Below are 27,488 nucleotides of genomic sequence, written 5' to 3'. Positions count from 1 at the left end.
CGGGTGTTTGAGGGAGTTTGTAAATGACCATCCCTAGGGTGAAAGGTGACTAAGATGGTTTCCAGGTTGTTGGGATGTGGCCTAGTCGCTCAGCTGTAAACAAGGAATCTTGAGTTCTGAACTATTTATCTCCCTTGACCCTGTGTCTCTTCGTCAATTAAAATAAACTGAAAGCTCCGGTATCCAACAATGTAATTACATGATCCGCTACAGATAATCATCAACGCTGGGGAAGAAGTTGAGTAAAACCTTCTTTAACACTGAAGTGTGACAGGTGCGCCCACCCCTCACACTTGCCTATTTTTACCCAACCTCCAGTACCACTTCTGTCTTTGTCAGAGAATCAGGGAACATGAACTACTCCACAAGGCGAGAGTACTTTGCGTCACCGATGTGGGAATTGTATGAATAATATATATATTTTTTTAAATAACACTTTTTGAACCCTTTCGTCATTTCTCGTGTTTGCACACTATGAAGAATTGTTACATTTATTACTATTATTTATTAATAATATTGATTGCCCCGGATTGGCCAAAAAGGGGGTGGTGCACAGACCATCTTCATCTCTCATCCCACCCTACGTTCCGTCTACATCTCAGGGCAGACCTCCTTTTGCAGTTGCAAGGGCAGGTTATATGAATATATGTCTTTACAACAAATGCGCTACAATGCATTCCATTTCAACGCGGTCGTTAAAACGACTGTGTTGTTACAACCTGAACCATTACATCGCAAGTCGTTACAACGACTTGCTGTTGTGGGCGCTCTGGACTTAGGAATAGTATAATTTACTATTCCTACTTCAGTTTGTGCAACAGTAGGGAAGGTTTTGGATTATAAATTCAACATCAGCGAGCCCCCTAGAGCAAGTCGTTGAGACCACTTGCGATGTAATGGTTTGTGATGTAACAATGCGGTCGTTGTAACGGAATGTGTTGTAGTGCATTCGATGTAAAGGCTGTTTCCCGGTTCTACACTCCCACCTCCAGAACCTGCATCTTCATGCCTGACGATTGAATGGGCAGCCTGAGTTCTTCCTCTCGCCCGCCGGATGTGGTGGATTTATACCTGTAGAGGGGCCGGATTTGTTAAGTGGCGTGGAGAGAGGTCAATTGATCCCTTGAAGGGCCATTTATCTGATGTGCTTAGCTCTTCACTTTCCTTAGCCCAGCAAGGTTTTGCTGTGGCGTCTGTTAAGGGTTACTTGTCAGCTTTATCTGTCTTCCTTTGTTTGCCAGACCAGCTTTCGTTGTTCAAGTCTTACATATTTATGAGGTTCATTAAGGGCCTCACTAATTCATTTCCTCCCACTCCCTTTATAATGCCATAGTGCTATTTGCATTTAGTACTCATGTTCTGGAAGAGCATTAATGAGCCTGGAATTCGATTGGAACGGCTCATAATGGAATGTGGATGTGGATGTGGATGTGAATGTGAATGTGAATGTGGAGGGATCACTGTCCCCGCAATGTTCAGTAGCAAATTTAGGCAGAGAAGTAGATGGCAAGGAGTTAACTACTTTTCAAGCCAACATGTCTTTCCCATTATGGAGCTCCTTTGGTTCGAGAGAAAAGATAATGTTTCATATGGGATAATTTTGCAATATAAGAAATTTTGGCCTCACAAATTTGTAACATTGTAGGTTGGAGAAGCACAGAAAAACTGGTTCCTTCCATTAATTACAGGCTCTGAAAAGTATTCTCTTTGAAATGCAAAGGGCAGGAAAGATAGCATTAACACACCCAAACTGTTTCTAATTTAAAAGAAAACATTCTAGACACAGCCTCACCCTTTATAAAGAGTCTTCTCCCAGAAGAAGGCCTGAAGGATGTCCGGGGAGTGGATGGTTGGGTACATGGCCTTGTGTGTCATCAGCATTAAATGTGCTTTTGTTGGTTGCTAGCTGTAGCCACTGAATGTTGCCACTGAGAGCAATATGTACACAAAAAGTGCTAGATGCATGAACACAATTGTGTTGCTTCTCTAAGTCAGTTTTTAATCCTGCTAAAAAACACTGTGTTCTTCACTGGTTAGGAATTTATAATTTGTTATTTACAAATAGAACTATTTAGGGGCTTGATAATTTCTTCTCTAAAAGCAAACAAATTAGGTAAAAATGGCTAAACAAAGATCATTTTCAGAAGCGGCTAAGTTAAATGGACAATTTTATTTTTGTGTTTGTACTTTCTCATTTATGTTCTGTGCCTTATAACAGGTATTGCCACACTTGTTAGACATCGATGAGCTTCTGACTTATTTACCTAGATGTCCATTCGCCATCCAATTGAGTAAATGTGAGTTTAGCTCCCATAGTTTACTATGCAGTTCCCATTGTTTTGGCCCTGATGAACACATCTGTGAAGCCCCTTCTGAGATTTAAATCATCTCTTGGGCACTGATGCCAAGTGATTGTGTTGGGCAAGAGTGTATCTGATGGTTTCTGTTTACCACTTATCAAGCTACTGATCAGGAATGCAGTAGGTGATGGGCATTATTCCTCTCAGAGACTGTCACTGTTTCACCAACGTTCCTCCTGTTTTCCATGCTCTACTGCTTTGCATGATTTTCCTTTTTTGGGAGGTATACATTGTCCTTATAAAATTGATCTTGTTAATTCTATGCCATTGTTATTTCTTCTGGCACCATTTTATGTTTCATTCAAGCAAAGGCTTTCCTGGTTTAGAGATGGGCTTGCTTCATCTCATCTGTATTCAGTTATGTTTGGTAGTGATCTTGCAAATTAGTCTTGTGGTTGGACTTTGAGCACTAGATAAAGTTTCCATTCATTGCTTGAGGTAATCAAAGTCCCAATCTTTATTGGGGCCTGCATTCCCTGGTTCCTCTGGTTTTGTCACCAGGTTGATGTATTTTTTTCCTCTCCTGTGACATTTTAGTATTCAACTGCTGTGCTCAATTACTGTCTCCTGGTTGCCCTCTCTCTTGGCATTCTCCTCAGCCAACTGTTGCTCTGGTCCGATCAGAAACATTCACTGCTATCTGGGTGTTTGCTTGTCGTTTTTGTATGAATTATCTCTTTGTTGTCATCTATTCTAATTCAACTGCCTGTAGAAATGTTAATCAATGTTTCCTAACCTCTTTTGACCTAATAGTGTTGATGGTGGCTATCTACAAGGAGTCACATTCCTCTTTTGACATCACCTTTTTAATGTAAAATATAAAGTATGATTCCGCTAATAAACATTGCTTATTCTTTTTTAAGCATATTTTTCTCTTCTTCATCATTGTCATCTTATCCTCCACGTGCCTCCATCCTTCTCCTCATCCATCTTGCCCCCTCTTTCTTTTTCTGCTCCTCATCATTCTGATTATCTTACTCCACTTCCTCCTAACTCTCCATCTTCCTAACTCTCCATCTTCTCTGCTCCTACTGCTAACACTGGTCTTCCACATACTTAGACCCCAGTGTTTAATTTTAATGTATTGCTTGAACCACCTTGTCATTTAATTTCTTTTTTTTGTAGGACAATAAGAAATTTGATTCATCGAAATCACTGCTAGCAGATGACAACAAGTTGGTAAGAAATCATAGAAAGGTGGTTAAATATGTACATATGTGACTTATGTAGCGCAAACCTGGATAGAAAGCAATGAATCATCGTACATTATGTGGGTTTAACAGTAGCTAGTGTAGATCGATTGGGACTGGGGAGTGGGGTGGGTGTGGGCATACAACATCACAAAGGCTGGGGTTATGCTGGAGAGTGGAATGATTGTTGGTTTGACACAGAGTTGGGCAGCAAAAGAATGACAGAGATGTGAGTGGGACAAAAGATGTTGTTGGAAGTGGTTGTGAATGGAAACTTTACAGAGGTTTTTACTTTGTAGTGAGCAACATAAGAGTGTACTGCATTGTAGATACCCTGTGCTTTTTCATTGGATCCTATTCACACTGCATTGTGTTTGTTTTATAACTAGTCTAGCCGAATGTGCTGTCTAGTTGATAAAAACATAAACAACTCTGTTTAAAGGATCCTGAATGTAATTCCCAGTAATAAACTAGAATCAGACGAGTCTTGCTCTTGAGAAATGGCATTTCTATGACTTCCTCAAGTGGTTCCGTTGAATGCCACAGCGTGTTTAGTGTCCAGGCTGAAGTCTGATCCAGACGTGGTGGTTCAGGACTGATGATAACCCTTTAAATCCAGCCGAACAGTATGACATAGTTGATTTGAATGCAGATCTTTCAGAGTTGAAGCACGACTTGGTGATAAAATAGCAGTCTACCATGCTTTTCAATCTGGTGAATGCTGTTGCATTAACCACATGCTATCTATACCTCATATGTATCTATTTTCAAGATGGCTTCTACTACCTTGGTATTGAAACCACCAGTTACCATGGAGGTGAATATCCACAATAAAGTATTATATTTGACACATGGGTTCAATAAAAGCTTTCAGCACACCTATTGCAGATATACGTAAGATGTCTGCGAGGATTCCAGAATGAATGGTGCTGAGGAAATTACGTTCTAAAGTGAGGGAAAACTTTTAACTGACAAGTCATCCAGTAGCAGGCTTTGTGGTGGATAATGTTCAAGGAAAGCCAAATATATTTCCGAATTTGCATCTGGTTGAACAGTTTATGTGAAATGACTCTATGGCAAACACTATGGATAGAGCTTTCCACAGCTTCATTAGGAGAACATTTCATGCATTACTAGAGGATACAGAAACATATTATTTGCAGTATTTCTCATAAGGTGCTTGAAGGAGGAACCTTCATCATGAATCCACAAGGTGCCACAGTTGTTGATATCATAAATGTTATAAATATGTTATGAGCTCCGCAGGCATACTTCCAATATTTTATGTGCCCCAACTATTAAAAATGCAGAGCTGTGAGTTTTTTCCAACATAGTTTTTATGTCTTTTTTTTAAAAATAAAGTTGGAAATTCACTCCTAAAAAACCTTCATAGTATATGCTCTGTCCTAGAAGACAATGTCAACTGTTGGTCACCAATTTCCAAACCGTTTGGGCAACTTGAGTGGTTTCATAGTGCTGTTTCTTGTGAGCTTTGTGCTTCAATACATCCTGATATATAATTAGAACAATGGTTCATCCTGAAGCACTTTTGGTGGCTGTCAAATTCAAATCTAGATGAGATTCCCTTTGAAGGGCAGGTCCTAAGGTGGTAACACCAGAAGCACAGGAAGCATAAAAGGTGGTCCTCTTCTTCCCAATAGGGCATAAAAGAAGAAGATGGCCAGTCAGGTTTGAGCCATTGTTGGAAATTGGGTTACTGGTTGAGGGAGTGAAAGAGGTTATTAAATTGCGATTCTTAGGACACCAAACTCGACTTTCCTTCCTGCTCCCAATTGAAAACTATCACTTATTAAATGTAATAAGTTAACGCCGTGGTTCCCAAACTGTGCGCCGCGGCACCCCGGTGCGCCGCCATGAGGTACCAGGGGCGCCGCGCGCACGTTGTGGGAAAGTGAAGTTTTGTGAGTCAGCTGTAAATTACGTGCCCCCTGCATATTCAGTGAACATGGTTTGGCGTACGTATACGGCGTATACTATACGCGTTGGACGTACATGCTTTCACAGGCATAGTCCTAGTCTCCATTTTACACGCAGCTCTGACCATTTCATTTTGCACGCCGCTCTGACCATTTCAGGTGCATTGTTGCTGTCCGTCGTGCCTCGTGGGAGCCGCTCCGTCACATCTAAGGTAAGTTACTGTTACAGTACTAGGGCCGTTGTGGTTTTGAAATTGCCATGGCCCCCCATGTGTGATCCGTTTCCGTTTTCTTTTGTGTTTGAATTTGACTGCTTGCCTTTAACTTTAAGTCGCTCCGTGGAGCCCGCCTTTATACAGTAAAATTACTAAACAAATGCCATGCCGATCTGCGGCACAACCTCCGTTTCACACTCGTATCACCAGCATTATTTTTACTGTAAAAATAATGCTGGTGATACGGGTGTAAAACGGAGGTTGTGCGGAAGATCACCATGGCGTTTGATTAATAATTTTACAGTAAAAAGGCGGGCTCCACGGTGTGAGTGTTAAAGCACTCGCTGGACATATGGGCACATTTAGTGATGGGATTTGCATTGCCACTGAGGGCTGCACGGGCAGTTGTTCAAGAAACTTCGATTATCCCCCTCCTTCAAAGTACGTTGGTGTTGAAATTGCCATTTTGTGTCTGCTGTTTGCCTTTGGCTGCTTTAACACGCTCCGTGGAGCCCGCCTTTTTATAGTAAAATTATTAATCAAATACCATGCTGATCTTCGCCCCAACCTCTGTTTTACATCCGTACCACCAGCATTATTTTTACTATAAATTTCACAGTAAAAATAATGCTGCGATACGAGTGTAAAACGGAGGTTGGGGTGAAGATCAGCATGGTATTCTAATAATAATTGTATTGTAAAAATGCGGGCTCCACGGAGCTCATTGCATCTTTGGACGGCATTTTATGGAATCTTGGCTGTTAAGTGATGTGCTGTTTTTACATATTCAAGTCTTTATCTATTCGCAAAGCTCTCTCACAATCGGCCGAGATCAGACTGCCGCTTTGATGAGAAAAGATTTTTGCCCATCTTGACTTCCTATAACCAACTTCATTGAAAAGTTTCGCGGAATGACACAGCATCACACCATTTCAAAGTGAAATCAACAGTTATGCGTGATATAGCAACAGCCCACGTTCCAAACCCAATGCATACCTCTTTAGGTCATGATCTTTTGAGAGGGATTTGACTGAAAATGCTCCATGCCAGTGCGCCCTGGTGATTAACAGTATCCCTGCAGTTATTAAAGACCTCTCTCTTTTTTCTCAAGGATGTGATTTTGCACTTACGACATGATTTCCCTGTAGTATAGTGCTGCTTAGCAGCATTAGGAATCATGGCTTTTGGTCTGGGGAAACTCATGCACACAAGCTCGAAAATTAAAATACTATATATATGGCATGGCATGCTGTTGCCAACATTTAGTCCAACGATGTAATGAGCTCCGTATAGCCCGCCCTTTTACTCATGCTTCACATGACAACCAGACATTTTATAAGAGTGCCAGACTACAGGCTGCTTTTTTAGGCATGAGGGGGGGGGGGTGTTAAGTGATTTGCCCAGCTCAGATTCACAGGATGTTGCCAGTTGGGAGATTTAGTTATTAGGCCACATCTCCTCCTCCTCAATCATGAGGTTAGACATGAAGGGTGAGGATAGTCTGTGAGCATTGGGGAGTTGGCCAGTTTTCACTTGACATGGTATCACAGAGCTTGCGATTGTTCTTGAATGTATAATTAGTATTATCCAAAATATTTACTATGGATCTTTAAAATCCTATTTATTCACTTTTTGAAACAGGTTTTCCAGTTGTGAGTTCAGTCTTCTCCCTTTTACAGTAAAATTATTATTCAAAACCATGCTGATCTTCGCCCCAACCTCCGTTTTACACCCGTATCGCCAGCATTATTTGTACTGTGAAATTTACAGTAAAAATAATGCTGGTGGTACGGGTGTAAAACGGAGGTTGGGGCGAAGATCAGCATTGTATTTGATTAATAATTTTACTGTAAAAAGGCGGGCTCCACGGAGCTCATTACATCGTTGGACTGCATTTTATAAATGTTGGCAGCAGCATGCTACATATATAGTATTTTCAATTTTCCAGCTTTTTTGGACTGGGGAAACTCGTGCACACATTAGGATGGAACAGTCAAAGAAAGAGGAATGTAGAAGTGAAGCAGAATGCTATATTGATTTTTTTAATAGATAGATAGGCCATTTTAAAGAGCATGGTCAAGATTTTCTGAAGTGACTTAAGTTCCTATGAACATTTTATTGATTACTTTCTTTCAGCAAACTGTACTGTGAATTGTATCATACTGCCACCATGATTTGTGTTTGTGGCGACAGTGAATCCTCAACATTAGATCAAAAGATCCAGCTTGCTTGGCACACTGATGTGAAAGTACTGCAAAGAGATATTTTATTTAACAAAAGTTTAATTTAACAATTGTTGTGTGGTTTAAAAAAGGTGCATGGAAACATATAGCTGTTCATCTTGTAGTATCGTTTCTCACTTAACGAGCTCTTATTAAACAACTGTTATCTTTTAATTTTGTTACAAATATGATTATAATACCTTCATTGCATCCCAATTACTTTAGGAAGCCGACAGGAAGTACTCCAGATGTCGTGCTTACATGCCCCCCTCCCGCCCACCGGTAAAAAAATGGTGGGGAGCCACGGCCAACTGCAAATTAGGTCAAGGGAGCCATGGGTCAAAAAAGTTTGGGAACCACTGAGTTAACGCAATGTTATCCTATGGGAGAGGCAAGCCTTGCAAAAGTAGACAAAATGTATTTAATAGTGTTTCACTACCAGGACATGTACAAGTGAACAGTACATGTCCAACTTTTTAAATATATGGCGCCCTGCCCTATGGGCCGTTTAGGGCCTACCCTAGGTTTGCCTTATATGTATTAAAAAAGAAGGTTTAGATATTTTTCCAGGTCGAAGTGTCAGTTTAAAACTGCACACAGGCTGCAAGGTTAGGCCTGAAACATGTTTAAAAGGCTAACTAAGTGGGTGGCACAATAAGTGCTACCGGCCTACTAATTGCAGTTAATTTACAGGCCCTGTGCACATGTAGTACCACTTTATGTTAAGTTATATTGATTTGTATAGCACAAGAGGGAATCCAGGTGCTTGGGCAGGTGTGTAGGTTTGTGGTCCCAGGGTGCTTATACAAAGAGCCAAGTCATCTGCTTTTTGTGGAACTGAAAAGGTGAGGAGGAGGCTCTGATGTGTTGATGGATGTTGTCCATGTCTTGGATGCGATGTAGGAGAATGAGTGACCTCCAGTTTCGCCGTTGTGCATGCGGGGAATGTGTGCGAGTGAAAGTGTGGCAGAGCATAGGTGTCTGGTGGGCCGGTGAAAGTGTATTTGACTGTTCAGGTATTCTGGTCCTGTGTTCTATAGGGCATTGTATATGTTCTCAAGAAGTTTAAATTTCTGCGCTTGTGCATGGGGAGCCACTGAAGCTTCTTGAGGTGCAGTGCGACATGGGTGCGGCATAGGAGGTCTAGTATGAGCCTTGTAGCGGTGTTCTTGATAAACTGAAGTCTATGTAGGAGTTGTTTAGAAATTCCGGTGTACCGAATGTTGCCGTAGTCCAGCCTGCTGGGGATGAATGGTCCATCTAGTGTTCAAAGGCAAAAATGTGAAGATTTTTCACAGCATGCATAGGATATGGAAGAAGGAGGTGCACATTGCATTGACTTGGCCTGTCATGTTGAGCTTGTCATCTAGGATGATCTCTAGATTTCTTGCCTGGCCTGTGGGCGTGGGTGTTGGTCCTGGCTCCAACGGCCACCAGGTGGAGTCCCATGGACAGGTCTTGTTGCCGAAAACCAGTGCTTCCGTCTGGTCAGATTTGAGATGCAGGGAGTTGGTTCGTATCCAGTCTGCTACCATGGTCATGCAGTTGGTGAAGTTGGTTCTGGCAGTGGTTGTTTTGTTTTTCAGGGAGAGTATGAGTTGGGTGTCATCAGCTTAGGAGATGACGGTGATGTCTTGTGATCAGATGATGTTGGCAAGCAGTGCCATGTAGATGTTGACAAGGGTGGGGCTGAGGTACGATCCCTGAGGGACTCTGTATATTAATTTATTGATCTGTGATGTGAAGGGTACCTGTCTGACCCTTTGGGTTCTTCCTGTGAGGAAGGAACAGATTCATTTGAGAACATATCTTTGTATGCCAATCTCGTGGAGTCTTCTGATGAGGGTGTTATGGGAGACAGTTCCGAAGGCGGCAGAGGGGTCGAGCAGGATGAGGGCCACTGTTTCTCTTCAGCCCAAGATGATTTGAAGGTCATTGGTGGCCACAATGAGTGCTGTTTCAGTGCTGTGGTTCTTTCTGAATCCTGATTGAGGGCTGTCTAGAAGATGACTAAGTTCAAAATGGGTTATGAGTTGCTTTTTGATGGCCTTCTCAATCACTTTGGCTGGATAGAGATGCAGGGAGATTGGTTGGAAGATTCTCAGTTGATTCGGATTGGCTGAGGGCTTCCTGAATCTGTACAGCACCGCCGCTTGGGCGGGTCCGGTTCTTGGGGTGGGATCCATTGTCGCCGCCATCTTGGAGCGGGGTGGGTGTTTGTTCAGGAGCCACTTTCTACGTGCGCTTTAGTGCGCAGGAGCCTGCGAGGGGCGCCTATTTAACGCGAGTCCCATTGTAACCTCGTTCTGTCAAGGTAGCGCATTGCTGCAGGAGCGCTTCGCGCCTATTCACTGAAATCGCTTTTTAAAATCCCTTTATTGTATTTTATTTTATTTTGGATTTGTATTCCCTGTTTTTAAAAATCCTCCCTCACTTGCACCTTAATCGGTACAGCACCACCGCTTGGGTGGGATCCATTGTCGCCGCCATCTTGGAGCGGGGTGGGTGTTTGTTCAGGAGCCACTTTCTACGTGCGCTTTAGTGCGCAGGAGCCAGCGAGGGACGCCTATTTAAGGCTCCTCCCTTAGCGCAGCGGGATCGCACAGCGGGCGTGCCTTCGCGTGGCCGGAGTCGTGCCAGAGTCCTGCCCGTCTGCGCCCGTCCGCGCCTGGACGCGCCGGACACGGTAGGACCCTGGCTCTCTACGCTGGTCACTACGGGTATCATCATGCTGTACTATTCAAGGGAGGCCCTACTTGCCATCGGGCATGGTAACAGTAGCTGTGATGCTCCACGGGTAGTGCCGTTGTGTGGTCCTTACTCTTGTATCTGCGGGAAGTTTGCCCTTTCCGCCCCCATTACATGCTTAAGCAACGTTTTGGCTACTATTGCAACCCGCTCCCGCCCTTTTTTTAGTATATGGAACCTGAATGTCAGGTCAATGGTCAAACACCACCAAGACATCTTCGACCTGACAGGTAAGGAGTCGCCGGATGTCTTCTGTGTGACGGAGACCTGGTTACAGGAGTCCGACAAGGCTGTGATTAACTTGGCCTTCCCGCCTGAGTACTCGGTCTATACTCTCAACTGAGCCTCCAGAGGTGGGGGAATAGCGCTTGCGGTCAAGTCTTGTTACCCGTGTGTCTGGCAAGGGCAAAAAATCACTGGCTGTGAAAGCGCGCTGTTTAAAATCTCAGTTATGCCCAATTTTGCTTTCTCGGGCCTTTTGATTTATCGCCCCCCTGGTAGCGACGCGGCGTTTAGGGAGGCCCTCCCAGATGCTATCAGTTCGTTGGCAGCTGGCTGCTCCAATTTTTCCATTCTTGGAGACTTAAACCTCCATTATGATAATTTGTCTATACCTGCGGTACACAGCTCTGTTGCCGATCTTGAGGCGCTCCAGTTAGTCCAGTTGGTGTTGCAGCCCACCCATGTAGGTGGTCACATCTTAGACCCTTTTTTCACGAACTTAGCAGAAGCCAGTATTCTCACCCCCTCCCCTCTGGCTTGGACCGACCACTATCTGGTGCGTATCCAATGTCCACTGCATGAGCCGCGCCGCAAACCCGCGGTCCGCTCTATTCCTAGACGGTGCTGGAATAAATTAAAACTTGAGGATTTTTTCCATCTTCTATCCTCTGACCCGCTAGGCTCAGTTGATACTGTGGATGCGGGCTATGACCGCTTTTGTGAGTGGGTTACAAGGGCCCTAGACTCCCTTATTCCGATAGTCTCGTGTAAGTGTGGGTCAAGGGACCCGAGTCCTTGGTACGATGACTCGCTGCGGGCGCTTAAAAACACCTGTAGACGTGCCGAGCGGGTTTGGCGCAAAGCCTATGACAGCGATAAAAAAGTCTTGTATCTGGCCGCTGTAAAACTTTACCATCGAGCAGTGTGCAGAACCCGCGCGGCTTATTACGCCCTACAATTTCGTACCAGCACTAACCCCTCCAAAACTATATTTAAGGCCCTCAAAGACCTTATCGCCAAAAAAGTGATTGCGACTCACCAGGGCTCCATCTCCCATTGTGAAACTTTGGCGGCTTTCTTTTTGGAAAAGGTCCATGCCATCTATAGAGCCTTTCCTACGGTCGTACCCTCTGTCGGCAGACCCCTTAAGCCCCTTACCCTGGATGTGTTACATTCTTTCCCGAGTTTAACATCAGAAAGCTTTGGCAAGCTGGCCCAACAGGTCAAGTCAGGGTCTCCGGCTGATCCTTTACGGCCAGCCTTGTTTAGAGACCTACCATCTAACGGTCTCTCACCGGTTTGCTCTTTGATTAACATCTCCTTAGCATCCGGTGTGGTCCCAGTGAAGTGGAAACAGGCGGTAGTTATGCCCATCCTTAAAAAACCAACTTTGGATGCTGGGAAACCTGAGAATTACCGCCCAATCTCACTTCTCCCGTGGCCTGCTAAAGTTGAGGAGGCGCATGTCAACTCTGTCCTCTCAGACCATCTACTACAGGCTAACATCTTAGACAGCACGCAGAATGGATTTCGTGCTGGGCATAGCACGGAGACGGCTCTACTCTACATGGTGGAGCATTTGCGCTCCGTGCTTGATGCGGGTCAAACGGCGGCGCTGGTGCTATTAGATCTGAGCGCCGCCTTTGACACCGTGTCCCACCCGATCCTTCTGCTGCGCCTGGCGGAAGCTGGTGTCACCGGCCCAGCTCTCCAGTGGTTCCGATCTTTCCTTGCCAACCGTTCCTTTTGCGTGGCCATTCCGCCCCATCAGTCAAAATACCATCCTCTGGATCTGGGGGTCCCCCAGGGCTCCTCGCTGAGTCCCACGTTATTCAATCTATACGTGAGACCGCTAGCTGAGGTTGTCAGGTATTGGGGTATGACCATGGTGTCATATGCCGATGACACCCAGTTAGCGGTTACAATCAGCGGGGATGCGGATGTGGATGCCCCCAGATTCCAGAATGGACTTCGAGCGGTCGCCAGCTGGATGACCTCAAACTGTCTCCAGCTAAACGCAAGTAATACGGAGGTTATGATCTTTGGCAAGCACACGGAACTCTGGGGAGACAGGTGGTGGCCATCGGATCTGGGCCCTACGCCTACCCCGGTCGCTGAGCTAAAAAACCTTGGGGTGTGGCTTGATCCAACTCTTACCTTTGACTGCCATACTAAGCGCACGGCGGCCTGTTGCTTTGGCATCCTGCGTGGACTACGACCCGTATTAAAAATTTTTGATGCGACCACCAGGCAACTCGTGATCCAGGCAACAGTGATTTCTCGGCTTGATTATGCCAGCGCCCTATTTTCGGCCTAAATCAGGCTGAAATCACCCGCCTGCAGCGTGTACAGAATACTGCGGCGAGAGCTGTCGTGGGCCTGCCCAGATTCTGTCCTACAACTAAGACCTTGCGCGCGCTGCATTGGCTTCCGATTGCTCGAAGGATCCAGTTTAAGATCCTCTGTGTTGCCTACAAGATCGTCAAGGGATCTCCTGCCTTGATTCTTTCCAACCTTCTGTCCCGTTATGTCCCGGGGCGTGCTTTAAGATCCTCGGATCTGGAACTTGCTGTCGTTCCCCGGTTCAAACGCTGCCGGGCCGGCGGTCGTTCATTTCAAGTGCGCGCCGCAGTGTTGTGGAATTCCCTTCCCCTTGAGATTCGTGCCCTCAGGGATTTGCTCTCTTTTCGGCGAGCTCTAAAAACCTTCTTGTTTCCTTAGCTTTTCTTTTGGCCCCGTCTTGTGCTGTTGTGCTGTGTTGCTACCTTGGCTGGCGCCAGGACGCTCCTTCGCTGGAGCAGCTGTGCGCCTAATAAATGAGGCTAACATAACATAACATAACATAACATGGATTTCTGCAGGTTTCCATTCATCAGGGAACATGGTGGGCATGAAGGAAGTGTTGATGATGTGGGTCAGTGTGGTGCTGATTCGTGATGCTCCCAGGTTGGAATTGTGGTGGGTGCATGGGTCCGTTGGGGCCCCTGAGTGGTTTGTCCGCATAATTGAGGCTGTGTCATTTGTTGTGAGGGCTGCCCTTTCGATCAGGTGGCCATCATGGTTGTTGGTGGGTAAGTTAGCAATGCGTACTTTGGGGTTTGGTTAGTGTGTGAAGTTGCTTTAGATGTTTGCGATTTTTCTGTGGAAGAAGTTGGATAGTTTGTTGCAGAGCTATTGGGAGGCATTGCTAATGGTGACAGTGGCTGAGGGCAAGGTGAAATTCTTATCAAGAAGATTTCCTTGCAGCTGGTGGAGCTTCCTTCGCTGTAGTCCACTAGTGCTTTATTCTTGGAGTCTTTCATTTGCTGCTGATAGCTTCTGAGTATTTATTTATTTATTTATTAAAAGTTTTGTATAGCGCTAGCTGGACCCGGAGGTATCAGAGCGCTTTACACCAGGTACAAGAGTGTGCCTTATCGGCGATGGGAGATTGATATCTGGACAACTCAAGGGTATTTCAAATAACAAAAAAAAAAACATACAGATCGTAGTGATTACACGGGTAGGTATACTTTGAGTGCAGCCTTATAGGTAGTTTTGCTGACTGTGTTGTGGCTGGCTCTCCATTTCCTTTCTAGCTGTTTACAGTGTGTACTAGCTACTTACAAGTACATTAATTGTGCCAATTGGGCGTTAGTCAATTTCAGCATGTCTGAAGGAGAGAGTACTAGCACATTAGTGCTAGATAGCAGTGGCAAACAGTCATGGCCGGTAGTAGGTGTAACTGCAGGGCGGTGACGTGGGGAGGGGGAGGGGCAGGGTGGGAGGTAGTAATGTATAGATTACGGACATTAGCAGGTAAGTAAACATATAAATAAATAAAACGAATTTCGTTGTGTGCACTGCATCACCAAATGCAATGCAGTGCGGGCAACAAAATTCATTTTATTTATTTATATGTTTACTTACCTGTTAAAGTCCATAATCCATGTGAGGTAGCAAGGACCCCCTGAAAGGGATAAGTTTCCTGGGTCAGGGTAAAGTAAACATTAATAAGGGTAAAGGCCCAGGCAAAGAAAATACAAAGTCTGACAAAAGCATATAAAGGTGCACACCATATGGAGAAAAGGACTCAGAAGAATTTTATATGATAAATTGAAAAATTTAATTATATTGATAAAAACTTTTTGATGTAACCATATTCATTCAAAACACATGATTAAAATAAATCAATTAGAGAAACATTTCCTTTGTTTTAAAAAAAATTCATACACTGTTACTAAAATTAATGTACATAGATCATAAGATTATTGTCAAAAAATGATAATGCCCAGAATTTTATGGAGGATGCTGATTCCTGTCAGGAATGAATGAATATGGTTACATCAAAAAGTTTTTATCAATATAATTAAATTTTTCAATTTATCATATAAAATTCTTCTGAGTCCTTTTCTCCATATGGTGTGCACCTTTATATGCTTTTGTCAGACTTTGTATTTTCTTTGCCTGGGCCTTTACCCTTATTAAAGTCCATAATCCATACATTACTACCCCCCACCCTCCCCCTCCCCACGTCACCGCCCTGCAGTTACACCTACTACCGGCCGCGGCTGGTGGCAAAGTGTGCAGTCCCAGGGCCAACTAAAACGAGATCAGTAAAAATGGACGAGTAAGGCAAAAGGTTTTGGGGAAGACAACCCTAAGACTGACCGGTCTAGCAGTCATCTTTGGAGCTGGTGCCAGTATTGAATGAGATGAAGCTGAAGGAGGTGAGTTTACCTCTTACTAGTCCATATTCAGACCCTAGTTAAGTATTCAGAAGGCAATGTTGGCATAACATGATGCCTTTGGCTTTGGCCAGACTGTGGAGTCTGTGGCTTCTTGTTTAGGTTGAGTGGGAAGGTTTTGTAAAGCTGATGCTGGTTGCAGAGTCAGGGTCAACTTTGCTCATATCTTCAAGTGCAACATCCATTGCCGAGAGGGCTCCGAATTTTTCATGAAATTCTTGATTAAATTGATTTTGATGAAGCCTAGTAATCAAATAGAGATTTTATAATCAGTACCAGAAGCAAGATGAAGATAATTTCCTTGAGGATGAACATGTATTGCCACCTATTCAAACTGATAAAGAGCTCTATATGGACTTCCAGAAGGCAGGTGGTACTCAGAACACATATTGGCCTACACTTATTATAAAGGCATCTGCAGCTTTGAACATTCAGCTGCAAGCAGAGGAGCAGAAGCAAAATCTGTCAATGGAAATACCAAGAGCTAAAAAGATGATAGAGGTTTTCTCCCAATTTATAGAGGCACTGGTACACGCAGCTACAACAGTTCAGAGTTGATCCAGTCAACTCCAGCAGTGGCTAAGCATGCAAGTGCAGAGCATCACCTCTCAATCCAGCTTACTTCTTACCCAACACCAGAAAGCTATGTAAGTTTCTTGTATGATGTTAAAGTAGAATACCTTTCTGTTCATGGTTCTAATAAGAAATCAAAGAGATTTCATGTTAGACAGAAATGTATTTGCTTCAGGCAGTCTGTTATTAATATCATTCAGTGCTGTATGTCTAATGTCTCAGTATATGTATGCTTTATGGGTAGTGGCTTTTAAGGGAGGGTTCCATTTTACTTGACCTTCAACAGAGTGCCTTCAAATAGTTATTGAAGAGCAGTGTAGAATTTCCTTTTAGATGATTCAGACCATTGTCAACACTGTTGATGCATTCCAAAGTATTATTAAGACGGCATGCATGGATTCGGTCCACTGTTTGGTATGGGGACGTTAATGTCCAATTGCTGGACATGCCCCTTGAAGATCAGTATCTATTTGGAGAAAAAGTACACGATTCGCTAGCGCTATTAAAGAGACAGCACACTGACTGCTATGGCTCTGCTTGTGTAATTGTGGTGCTTTGCTTAACCCTCCTCTACAGCTTGCTACTTTGGGAGTGGGTCACATCATCAAGTAGTGGGAAGCGGTAACCATTACAAAAAGAAGTTACTTACCTTCAGTAACTTTCTTTCTGATTGATGTCTGCGCACACAAGGTTGCTCTTGTGTATGCGTGCTGCCCCTCTTCAGAGTGAAAGGTATATCTTATTGAGACTTCTAGCCACAGATTCCTTACCATTTAATTATCCCAGGCATCAGACTGGATCCAAATTGTTTTTGTGAGTGTTACCCCTGCGCACCAGTGGATGGCGTCATTGGCATGGTGCCTATATATGTGCCACCCCAACTTACTGATGTCGGGTATTTTCTTTCCAAGCCAGTCAGTGCAGATCTGGACAAGATTTACCCCTTAGTCATTTTTTTTACTTTGTCAAAGCCTTTTTGAGGTTTTTCCTCTTAGTGAGACAGCAATATCATCACAGAAAGCTGCAATCAAGTCCTACTGCTCCTGTCACTGATTGATGTTGGTGACCAAACCACCCCTATATGCCTCTGGTATCTCAAGCGCGACCACGACCCAAAGGCCCGTGCTGTTTGCTGCTCTATGAACCCGAAGGCCTTGAGGGAGCAATCTCTCAAGCTGCTGGCAGCTCAACGTGCGACAATTGAGATCCCGGTTGAGAGGAAGGTCCCAAAAGTAGTGACAAAGTCCGTGATCCTAGTCGAAGTTGTTGGGTCACACAGGTAAGTCACACTGTCATTAGAAGAACAAGAAGTCGAAGAGATTGTTGCAGAGATTCTGCACTGTGCTGAGGGTTTGAACAATAAATATTATGAACCTGCCCCCGTGAGTGCTGTTTTCTTGGCGGATTCCAGAAGAATTTGGAGCGTAAATTACTGATGCGGGAGCACCCCGCAATATCGGCACCCGTCGGAGAGTGCATCGTGATGGTGCTTTGTGGAGCTTATATATATATATATATATATATATAAAATTCACTGAAAAAAACATAGGTTTCAGGCTCATTATAGTTAGAAATTAGCATTTAAAAAACCTTAGAAAGTCACTGAAAAAACCATAGGTTTTAGGGAAAGTTATAGTTAGTCGGACGTTTCACTCCTACAAAACCAGAGACATGCCCCCGTTACAGTTGGTTCAGCTAACTATAACTCGCGCCCCTGCAATGCACTGCTGATGATGTCACATATTACATCACTGATGACATCTCAAATGACTTTTAAAAGAGAACTAAGAGGAAAAACTTCACTGCCAGAGAGTTTGGAATATTGCAGGCGATTTCAAACAACACTACAGTGACCTGCCAGAAGGCAGACAAAGGGGGAGCCTTAGTACTAATGAATACCACATACTACCTAGAAAATTCAACAACCATTTATGGGATGAAAGCATCTACATGAAACTAGATTTGAACCCTACTATGGAAATCAAAGCCACTTTAATTGAGATTATTCAGAAAGCAGCAGAAAGAGGTATCATTAACGTGTAACCTCCCTGCCGCCCCATCGTTTCAACGCGAGGAAGCATCCACGAGCCAGTGGGGAAATTTTTAGACCAATACTTGCAACCATGTGTACTCAAGATGAAATCATTCCTAAAAGACACCACAGATTTCTTTTGCACAAGATTGGCAACATCATCATACCAGTAGAGGAGTCTATCGTACTAATAATAATAATAATAATCCACATTTGTAAAGCGCACAATCACCCGTAAGGGTCTCTAGGCGCTGGGGGCCGTCGGGAAGATTAAGCGAGCTATTGCCCAGAGTCACATGGTGCTGGGCTAACCTGCCGCCAGAGCCGGGGATCGAACCCTGATCCCCAGATTCCAGCGTCAGTCGCCCTGGCCGCGGCGCCACACCTCTCTGCACCATAGATGTTAAATCTCTTTATACATCTATACCACACCTACAAGGAATTGAAGCAGTGGAAGAGGCTTTATTAAACACTGATTATGAAGAAGGCATGAGGATTTTCTTAATGGAACTGCTCAGATTTACCTTGATGCACAGTACCTACAAAAGAATGGTACATCTATGGGGAATTGTGTGGCACCCACTTATGCTAATATTTACATGAATGAATATGAGGAGCAACACATTTTAAACACACCTGAATGGAATGACAACTTACGGCTATACCTGCGGTTTATCGATGATATTTTCATCATATGGAGGGGCACAAAAGACACATTGGAGGCTCAGATAAGACAACTAAATGCAACAAATGAGAGAATACAACTCACATTTGAGATACAGGACCACACCATCAACTTTTTGGATGTCTCAATAACTAAATCTGGAACAGGCTTTGAAACAAACATTTACAGAAAACCAACGGACAGGAATAACACCTAAAGATATGATAGCTTTCACCCTCAATCACTCAAGCAACACCTTCCATATTCCCAACTCCTGAGAGTCAAAAGGATAGTCTCAGACCCCAAGAAGGCCACTGAACAATCCGAAGAGATGATGCAACGTTTCAGATACAGAGGATATCCGGATGATCTACTCACACAAGCTTCAAACCGAGCAACCCAAAAAGAGAGATCAGAACTACTGAAATCACAAACCTCTTCCAAGAAAGAAAGAACTACATGTGTATGTAAATATTCTACTATGAGACAACACTACAAAAAAATCATTAAAAAAACATTGGATGCTACTAAGAATGGAACCAGACTTTAGAAACATCTTTGAGCAAGAACCAAAATATATGCGTACACAAGAGCTAAGAACATAGGTGAGATCATAAAACACAAAACCAAATCCACTGACAAGCGATCTTACAACGGCACTATACCATGTTGGAATTGTAATAACATAATTAGAGGAGGGTGCATCACACACTCTATGAAAGGACATAAGATCAAGTTACAAGTGAATGCAACATGTGATATCTCCAACATTATCTACATGCTTAAGTGCCCATGTGGAAAAGCTTATATTGGTCAAACTGAACGCAAATTAAAAATACGGATGAATGAACACAAAAGCAATATAAGAACACAATCCACCAAATCTGTAGTAGCAGCCCACTTCATCAAAGCGCAACATCATATTAGCCAATTAAAAGCATGTGTATTGGAAATAGTGGATAAAGAAGAGGGAAGAGACAACAGAACCATTTTATTGAGGAGAGAAAATCACTGGATTTACCATTTGAACACTTTTAAACCCAACGGAATGAACAACAGAATTGAATTTCTGTGTCACCTGTAAATATGAGAACACTATTTCATGGACCCTAAAGAAACTACTGGGTAAAAGTCTTACCCTAAGTACTGAAAGTATCGATAGCATTGATATTACTGTTTTTCCTGGTGAAGAAGAACCATCAACATGTACATAATTAATCGTTTATTGAACACCATTTGTTTTCAACATTTGTTTAATTACTGTTTATTGAGGTTTCTTCTAACAGCATACTGCCAGATGAGTTTATTTTGTGCATAGATATCATACAGAAGAAAGCATATACTTATCAGCATGGGCAGGTAATGTTTCTTTAACACAAATTTATTGTTAAATAACAGCGCATCCACACACGCATTCACACGTTTTCTTTAAGAAAATGACAAGACGCCTGGTGCCTCTTTTACGTATTAGCTGCGCGCAGAACAAACACCAGACCACATTCGGGACTCGGCGTACATGAGAGAACAGCGCAGCGCATGAAACCGGTAAGCGCATAAGTTTAATGCATGAGGAAACGATTGCTCTTAGCACGATCTAAAGACTAGCACATTAGACTCACCATCACTTTGTGTACAATATATTAACATATTCACAATCACAGCGTTTTAAATATGTCCGCTCGCTTAAGAAGCAAGTCATTAAACTTAAAGATTTAGCGTTTCGTGTATACACATTATGAACGCACTAATGGAAGATACCGCGATTAACATCACGTTTTTAACACCCACGCCAGCCTAATAAGAAAGTCACCAGGATTTGATGTTAAACATCAACCGACACCTACACGACGGCAGTAACAACTTCACATACGTTGACCCCTTTAGATTTTTGCTTTAATAACAAGTCTACACGGTGGCGGTTCTATATTTGGTAGAGAGTCCTAACTATTAAAATCATACCACTTTTGATGTTTCAGACATTCCCCTGATAAAGGCATTTAATGCCAAAATGCATAGGGAGAAGGTTTAACTCATGTGCAGAAATGAAGCATTATGGGACATGGAGTTCAAACCGCAACAAATGAATTCATGTGAAATTAACCTATTTGAATGTATTTGAATACAATATTATTTGGAAAATCATCTTTGGGAAAAGTATTCTTTTTGAACTTGGCTGTAGTCACAGCAACTAATAACCTGTGCCCAGAGTACATGAGTAGGGTTGCAACCCAGGTATTGAATTCACACGCCTCCGAGCGGGAGGCGATTCTCAGGAGCACGGTAAACCATTGAACCACACCAGAACTTAGCAGTGCACGACCCACACCATTTTGACATCTCAAATGACAGCACTGATGACATCATCCAGTGACTGTGTGTTTCTGTAAAGTTTAAATAGGTTTAATATAGATAGGGAAAGGCGTATTAAAGAATGAGTGGGTGTATAAGTGTCTGAATGGATGATTTAGTAGGTGCGTGACTGACTATAAGTGAGTGATTAAACGTATCTTACTGAATGCATGGGTTAGTGATTAAACTGTGTGAATGTCTGTATCTTCTGTCTGTCTGTTGGTGTGTAAGCGGCTGCATGGGTTTGTGAATAGCTAGATGAGTGTCTGTATGGGTTATTGGTTGGTTGTCTGAGTATCTATATGGGCGCCTGAGTGTTTGAGTGGGTGGGATTTGCGTGACTCTGTGCATAGATGTGTGAGTGGGTGATTCACTGGGTGCATGGTTTCAAGAGTGCATCTGCGATGGACTGTATGGGTGAGTGAGTGTGTGTATGGATGTGTTAGTGAGTGAATGTATATCTCAGTGGCACATGTGTGAGTAACTGCATATGTGAAAGGCAGTATATATGTGTGTTGGAGTATATAAATGGCTATTAGTGAGATTGGCTCTATGGATGAGTTTGTGCTTGTATGAGTGATCGTATAACAGCCTAAGAATGTGCTAGTGCTTGTATGAGTAAGTGAGCTTGTATGTGTATAACTGTATAGGTGAGTAAATGGCAGTGTGATTAATTATTTGCATGACTGACTAGGTGTGTGAGCACCTCTATGGATGAGTGGCAGTGTGTGAGTGTCTATATATGTGTATGAGTGCATATGATAGTCCTATACTGAGTGACCATAAGTATGAGTGACTGTATGGGTGAGTGAGTGGATGTGTGTGTAAACCTAAGCATCAGTGAGTGGGTATGTAGTTATTGGTGTTTGAGTGTCTATGGTTTTGAGAATGGCAGTCTGTTTTTTAGAGTGGGTGTACCAAAGGTTATATTAGGGTGTGAGAAGATGCATCAAATTATCACATGGATGATGTCATTTGAGATGTCATCAGTGATATCATCAGTGATGTCACTGACCATGTCATGAGTGATGTAATATGTGACATCATCAGCAGTGCATTGCGGGGGCGCGACTTATAGTTAGCTGAACTAACTATAACGGGGGAATTTCTCTAGTTTTGTACGAGTAAAATATCCAGCTAACTATAACTTATCTTTTTCAGTGAATTTCTAAGGTTTTTTAAGTGAATTTCAAATGTTTTTAAATGCTAGTTTCTAACTATGCCTACAGAGATAGGACATGTGAAGAAAGAGGAAAAAACGCACAGAAAGAAGCAAACGAAATGCAGAAAGAAGCAACAGAAATCCACAAAGATGAAGAAAAGTGCGGGGAGAAGCAAGACATGTGCAAAAAGAACAGACAGAGGAGCATAAAGAGGCCTTGTTGCAAAATCATCCTGTGCCCACAACTTTTTCAGACGGGTAGTGGTGGTAACTGACTCTGACTAACCAGGCCTAGAGCCAGTGCTATGCTAAAAGACACTTATAATACAGTGAAAACACCTACATACACTAGGGAACACTATGCGTTGGAGGACCCCTGTGATTAGCATGACCTCCTCTGTAAGGCCCTAGTACATAATAGCGGTACAAAAGGGGATGGTGAAGGACAGAGCATCTGAACCAATCAAACACTCACACCCAGTCAAAAGATCTAGGTTTAATCCATCACCGTTCTTTAGCCCACTCTGCCACCCCAGTTCAGACATGGCCATACCATCACCACCATCACCACCCGCTTTTGTACCGCTTTGTTTGCCATAAGTTGGCAGGGTATGCTCAGACATGAGTCTCTTGCTCACTTTGCCAGTGGATTCAAGCAAGCCTGGCTGAAGACCGCTGAAATGCCAGAAACCGGTCCTAGGAAGCTTGTTTCCGGTCCAGGGAAGGCATGGCTTGGCAGTTCGTGCTGGGCTGTTCCCATGAGGCACAGGGTCAGACTGATTTGTATATGGCCATGTCTGAACTGGGGTGGCAGAGTGGGCTAAAGAACGGTGATGGATTAAGCCCAGATCTGTTGACTGGGTGTGAGTGTTTGATTGGTTCAGATGCTCCGTCCATCACCACCCCCTTTTGTACCGCCTAGTACATAATAGGGCAGGGGTATTAAAAGTACCTCTAAGTCAGAGGTGCAGAAATATGCTAGTTTAACTAGTAGTCGTTTTTGCAGAGTGGTGGAGAAAGGGTGCTGGCCGTCCAACCGATGCTCAGGAATACCGCTGCGTAGGACTTACAGGAAGTACCAGGAGGGATTCTTGGCCCCAAACTCCCTCAGGACTAAATTGGACTTCATCTCCCATCCCATAGCCTGCCATGAGGCACGTTTGCAGAGTGGTAGAGAAAGGGGGCCATGGCCTCCGAAGATGTCTTAGCAATCCCACTGTGTACTACTTAATGGAGGTAACAAGAGGGGTAGTTGGCCCCCAAGGACATCCTTGGGGACCAACTTCCCAAACTATTACCTCTAGTCAGTCCCACACAGCAGCACTGGTAAGTACTCGTACCAAGCCACGCCGACTTTGCCCACCACTCTATAAACGCACTCCCTTGCTCGCTCTTGGATGGGGATTGAAGTCCCCTTCACTGCTGGGGGTCCTTTAGGGACCAACTAGCCTACCGTTTACCTCCAGTAAGCCTCACGCAGAGGGATTGGTGAGAGGTAGACAAAGGCTATGCCCCCTTTTTCACCACTCTGCAAAAACGCCCCTGGTGCGTTGTAAGTTGGGGGATTAAGTCCCCTTGAATCCTGAGGGTCCCACAGGGCGTGGTTGCACACATATCACCTCAGGCTCCGCCCCCTCCCTACACCACTGTGCAATCCTGAGGGTCCCTGGGGTCCAACTCGCCCACCAGGTACCTTCAGTAAGTGCCACAAAGCTGCCTTTCAGAGAGGTGTAAAAAGGGGCATGGCCTGGACAGCCTCTCTGCAACGCAGCTGTGGTGCTTACTGGAGGTACCTGGTGGGCTAGTTTGCTCCCAGGTACCCTCAGTATTGAAGGGGAATCAATTCCCCAACTTAAAACGCGCCACAGGGCGCGTTTGCAGATTGTTGCTGGGAGGGGGCGGGCCCTCGGCGATGCCAGACTTAAAAAAAAAAACATTTTAAGAAGGGGAGCTCTGTGGCCTATTTCCTATTTTATGGGCCCTGGGGACCCCATACCCTAGGGCCTGACCCCTATTTTTATTTTTTTATTCCAAAATGGAAGGGGGCTCCCCTCTTGAGGCCATATTCGGCCCCGGGGACCCCATACCCCGGGGCATGACCAGTGTTTATTTATTTTTTTAATATATTTGGAGGGCGGCTGCGTGGCCCCCATCCCCCGGGGCCGGCCTTAGTGGTTTTTTTATTGTTATGGGGGAAGGGGGCCGTGCGGCCCCCCACCGGGCTACTCCTTGCCCTGTGGACACCTTCCCCGGTGCCTGGCCTCTTGATGGGGACCGTGGGGGAGCCCCACAGTCCCAGCCGCCTCCCCGCCTCCAGCGGGAGCCGGCATTGCTTTTACACACCTCGCTTGCTCATTTCACCTGAGGCGGAAGCCGGGTGTGTGTGACTTGTATAGCGCTGACTAACTAGCGGTTTTAATAACTTTGATGCACTTGTTTTTTAAACGTGTTCTTTATTTTGTGTTATGTTTACATTTATGCACAGCCTTTAGAGCTGACTACTAGCTCCTGTGTGCTTCTGTTTTCTGCTTCGCACCTCGCACTTCCAGGCACCTGAGGCGGAAGCCGGGTGACCTTTAGAGCTCTGTACTCTTTTTAAATAGTCCTTTCCTTACCTGCATCTCTTCACTTTAGCGCCGCGCTACCCTGCTTGCAGCTTTCCCGGTCTTCCAAACGGCACATAGAGGTGCTCAGGGAATCCCGGGGACCTGCTGACGAGCATTTGGTGGCGGCCATCTTGGGGGTAGGCTGTTGCATTGGTGGCAGTCTAGTGGTGCAGCTTCGCACCGGACTGCCAGCGACGCCATAAAACTAAGCTCACTCCTCTCCGCGCAGCGGACGCGCGCTGCGGAGGCGCCTAAGGAGCGCCGAAGGAAAGCCCGTCTGCGCCCGTCAGCGTCCCGGAGGCTCCCGGGCGTGGGCCTTTTCCTTTGGGTGCTCCGTAGAGATGGCATCGTTTACAAGGGATGAGCTTTTTGCGCTGAGATACACTAATGAGTCATGTGCGGCCGTCTTCCCCAAACAGCACCGCTCGCTCAACACATGTCCGGCATGTGGCTGGCAACCTGGAGATCGCCGCATCGCCTCTCTGACCCCCCCGACCTCTCCCTCTCCTAGTATTAGGGGCATGCTGCTTAATACTAGATCTCTAAGCAAGCATGCGGCTGATATTTACAGCCTCCTGACTGACTCTAGACCTCACTGTTTATTCTTAACCGAAACTTGGCTGGGGGAGGGTGCGGGACCAGACATCGCCTGCGCCATCCCCCTGAGCCATGTGATATACAGGAAAGATAGAGCCAAGGGAAAGGGGGGTGGTGTCGCACTGGTTATTGACAGGAGTATTGCCTGTTCCATCATTCCAGTGGACAACATCACAGGCTGTGAAGTTCTGGCCTTCTCCCTCTCTCTTTCCTCTCATCAATCTTGTATTGGTCTATTGGTCTACAGACCCCCTGGCCCTATTGGCACCTTCCTTGAAGAACTCCATGCAGTGATCTCCATATTGTGCCTCAGAGCTGACCACTGTCTGTTGTTGGGCAACTTCAATATCCATATGGATAAGGAGGACGACCCGGACAATTTTAAACTTAAAGACATTACATCTGCCCTTCAGCTTCTGCCATACCTCGGCTCACCCACTCACTGTAAAGGGCACATTTTAGATCAAATTTTCTGTACTGCCCCTATCGTCCTGACCTCCCTCGCCCCTGTTTTGTGGTCAGACCACTTCTTAGCGGACTTTGAGATCCGCCTTACCATTAAGAAAGCTGCTTACGGACTCTGGCGGGATGCACGCCCTTCTAGGGCTTTTGAGCATATTTCCCCAGCTATACTGCACAAGGCTCTTGAGACTCACCCTTGCCCACTTACTGGTTCGCTTGCAATCGATCTAGATCTTCTTCAGAATTGGCTGACGCAACAACTAGCTATCCTTGCCCCTCCCGTGCTGCCAAAGCCACGCTCAGTTAGATCTTCTGCCCCGTGGTTTTCGCCGGCTCTGGCCGCTAAACGCCGACATTGCAAACAAGCCGAACGGGCCTGGCGCAAATGTTACGACACTAGTGCCAAAGAAATCTATAGGGCTCGGATCAGGGACTATCATCAAGACATTATAGTTTCCAAAAAATCCTATCTGGCCAGCAAAATCAATGGTGCTTCCAATTCCTGTAAGGAAATCTTTAAAATAGTTAAGGATTTCATTTCCCCTTCCTGGGCCTCTCCCAAACTGACTCATTCTGAGTCCTGGATCACCGAATTGGCTAATTTTTTCACTAACAAAATTAGGGACATCCAGGTCTCCTTCAGATCTGCCACCCTGGACCACCTTCCCTGCGTAGGATCCTTTGACCCTCCGCAGTCATTATCCACTCCCTCCCTCTGCAACTTCCCTCCACTATCCTTTGAGTCTTCCCTTGACCTGCTTTCCAAACTAAAATCTGGTTCTCCCCTGGACCCGTGCCCTGCCAAATGCTTGGCATGCATGGCCCCTACCCTTAATCACCTTATCAATCCTATTCTTAATCTCTCGTTCAACACTGGTGTAGTCCCCCAAGCTTGGAAGCAGGCCCTCATTCTGCCCCTTTTGAAGAAAGCTAATCTGAACCCGGATCTTCATCTTAATTACCGACCCATCTCCCTTTTGCCAGCTTTGGCGAAAGTGGCCGAGAAACATGTCCACTCCACCCTGTCCCACTTTCTGGAATCCCATGACATCTTGCATAGATCCCAATCGGGTTTCCGCTCAAATTTGAGTACGGAAACAGCATTGTTGGAGATCACTGAGGTAATCAGAGAGACCTTGGATAGGGGAGGAAAGGCCTTGCTGGTGATGCTAGACCTTTCGGCGGCCTTCGACACCGTTCCCCACGACCGTCTCCTATCTAGACTCTGGGAGATAGGTCTTAGGGGGACGGTGTTCGGATGGTTCAGGTCTTTCCTCACTGGCCGTCAGCAAACAATCTGGGCTCCACCCTTCTCTGCAGCAATGCCGCCTCTCGAGGTCGGAGTGCCGCAGGGCTCAATTCTGAGCCCCTCATTCTTTAATATCTACATGACCCCTCTGGCGGCACTTGCGGAGAGTTTTG

General features: G+C 44.8%; 1 protein-coding gene across 5 annotated transcripts in view; it reads left to right on the top strand.

The window, feature by feature from the left end:
- The window catches only part of CFAP54 (cilia and flagella associated protein 54), a 2,603,731-nt gene that overhangs the window by 1,779,208 nt on the left and 797,035 nt on the right, over window positions 1–27,488 (top strand). For all 5 annotated transcript variants that reach the window (XR_013608312.1, XR_013608313.1, XM_078677994.1 and 2 more), the window contains exon 49: window positions 3,486–3,539. Coding sequence is in view for 3 of the 5 variants with exons in the window: in XM_078677994.1 (XP_078534120.1) it covers window positions 3,486–3,539 (54 nt within the window). In the remaining 2 variants the exon portion in view is untranslated. The remainder of the gene's footprint in view (window positions 1–3,485; window positions 3,540–27,488) is intronic.

The sequence above is a fragment of the Lissotriton helveticus genome, chromosome 1_1 (genome assembly GCF_964261635.1).
Source record: "Lissotriton helveticus chromosome 1_1, aLisHel1.1, whole genome shotgun sequence".
Classification (NCBI taxonomy): domain Eukaryota; kingdom Metazoa; phylum Chordata; class Amphibia; order Caudata; family Salamandridae; genus Lissotriton; species Lissotriton helveticus.
Note: the sequence above shows the minus strand (reverse complement) of the source record. Positions and strands in the feature narration are given on the sequence as shown.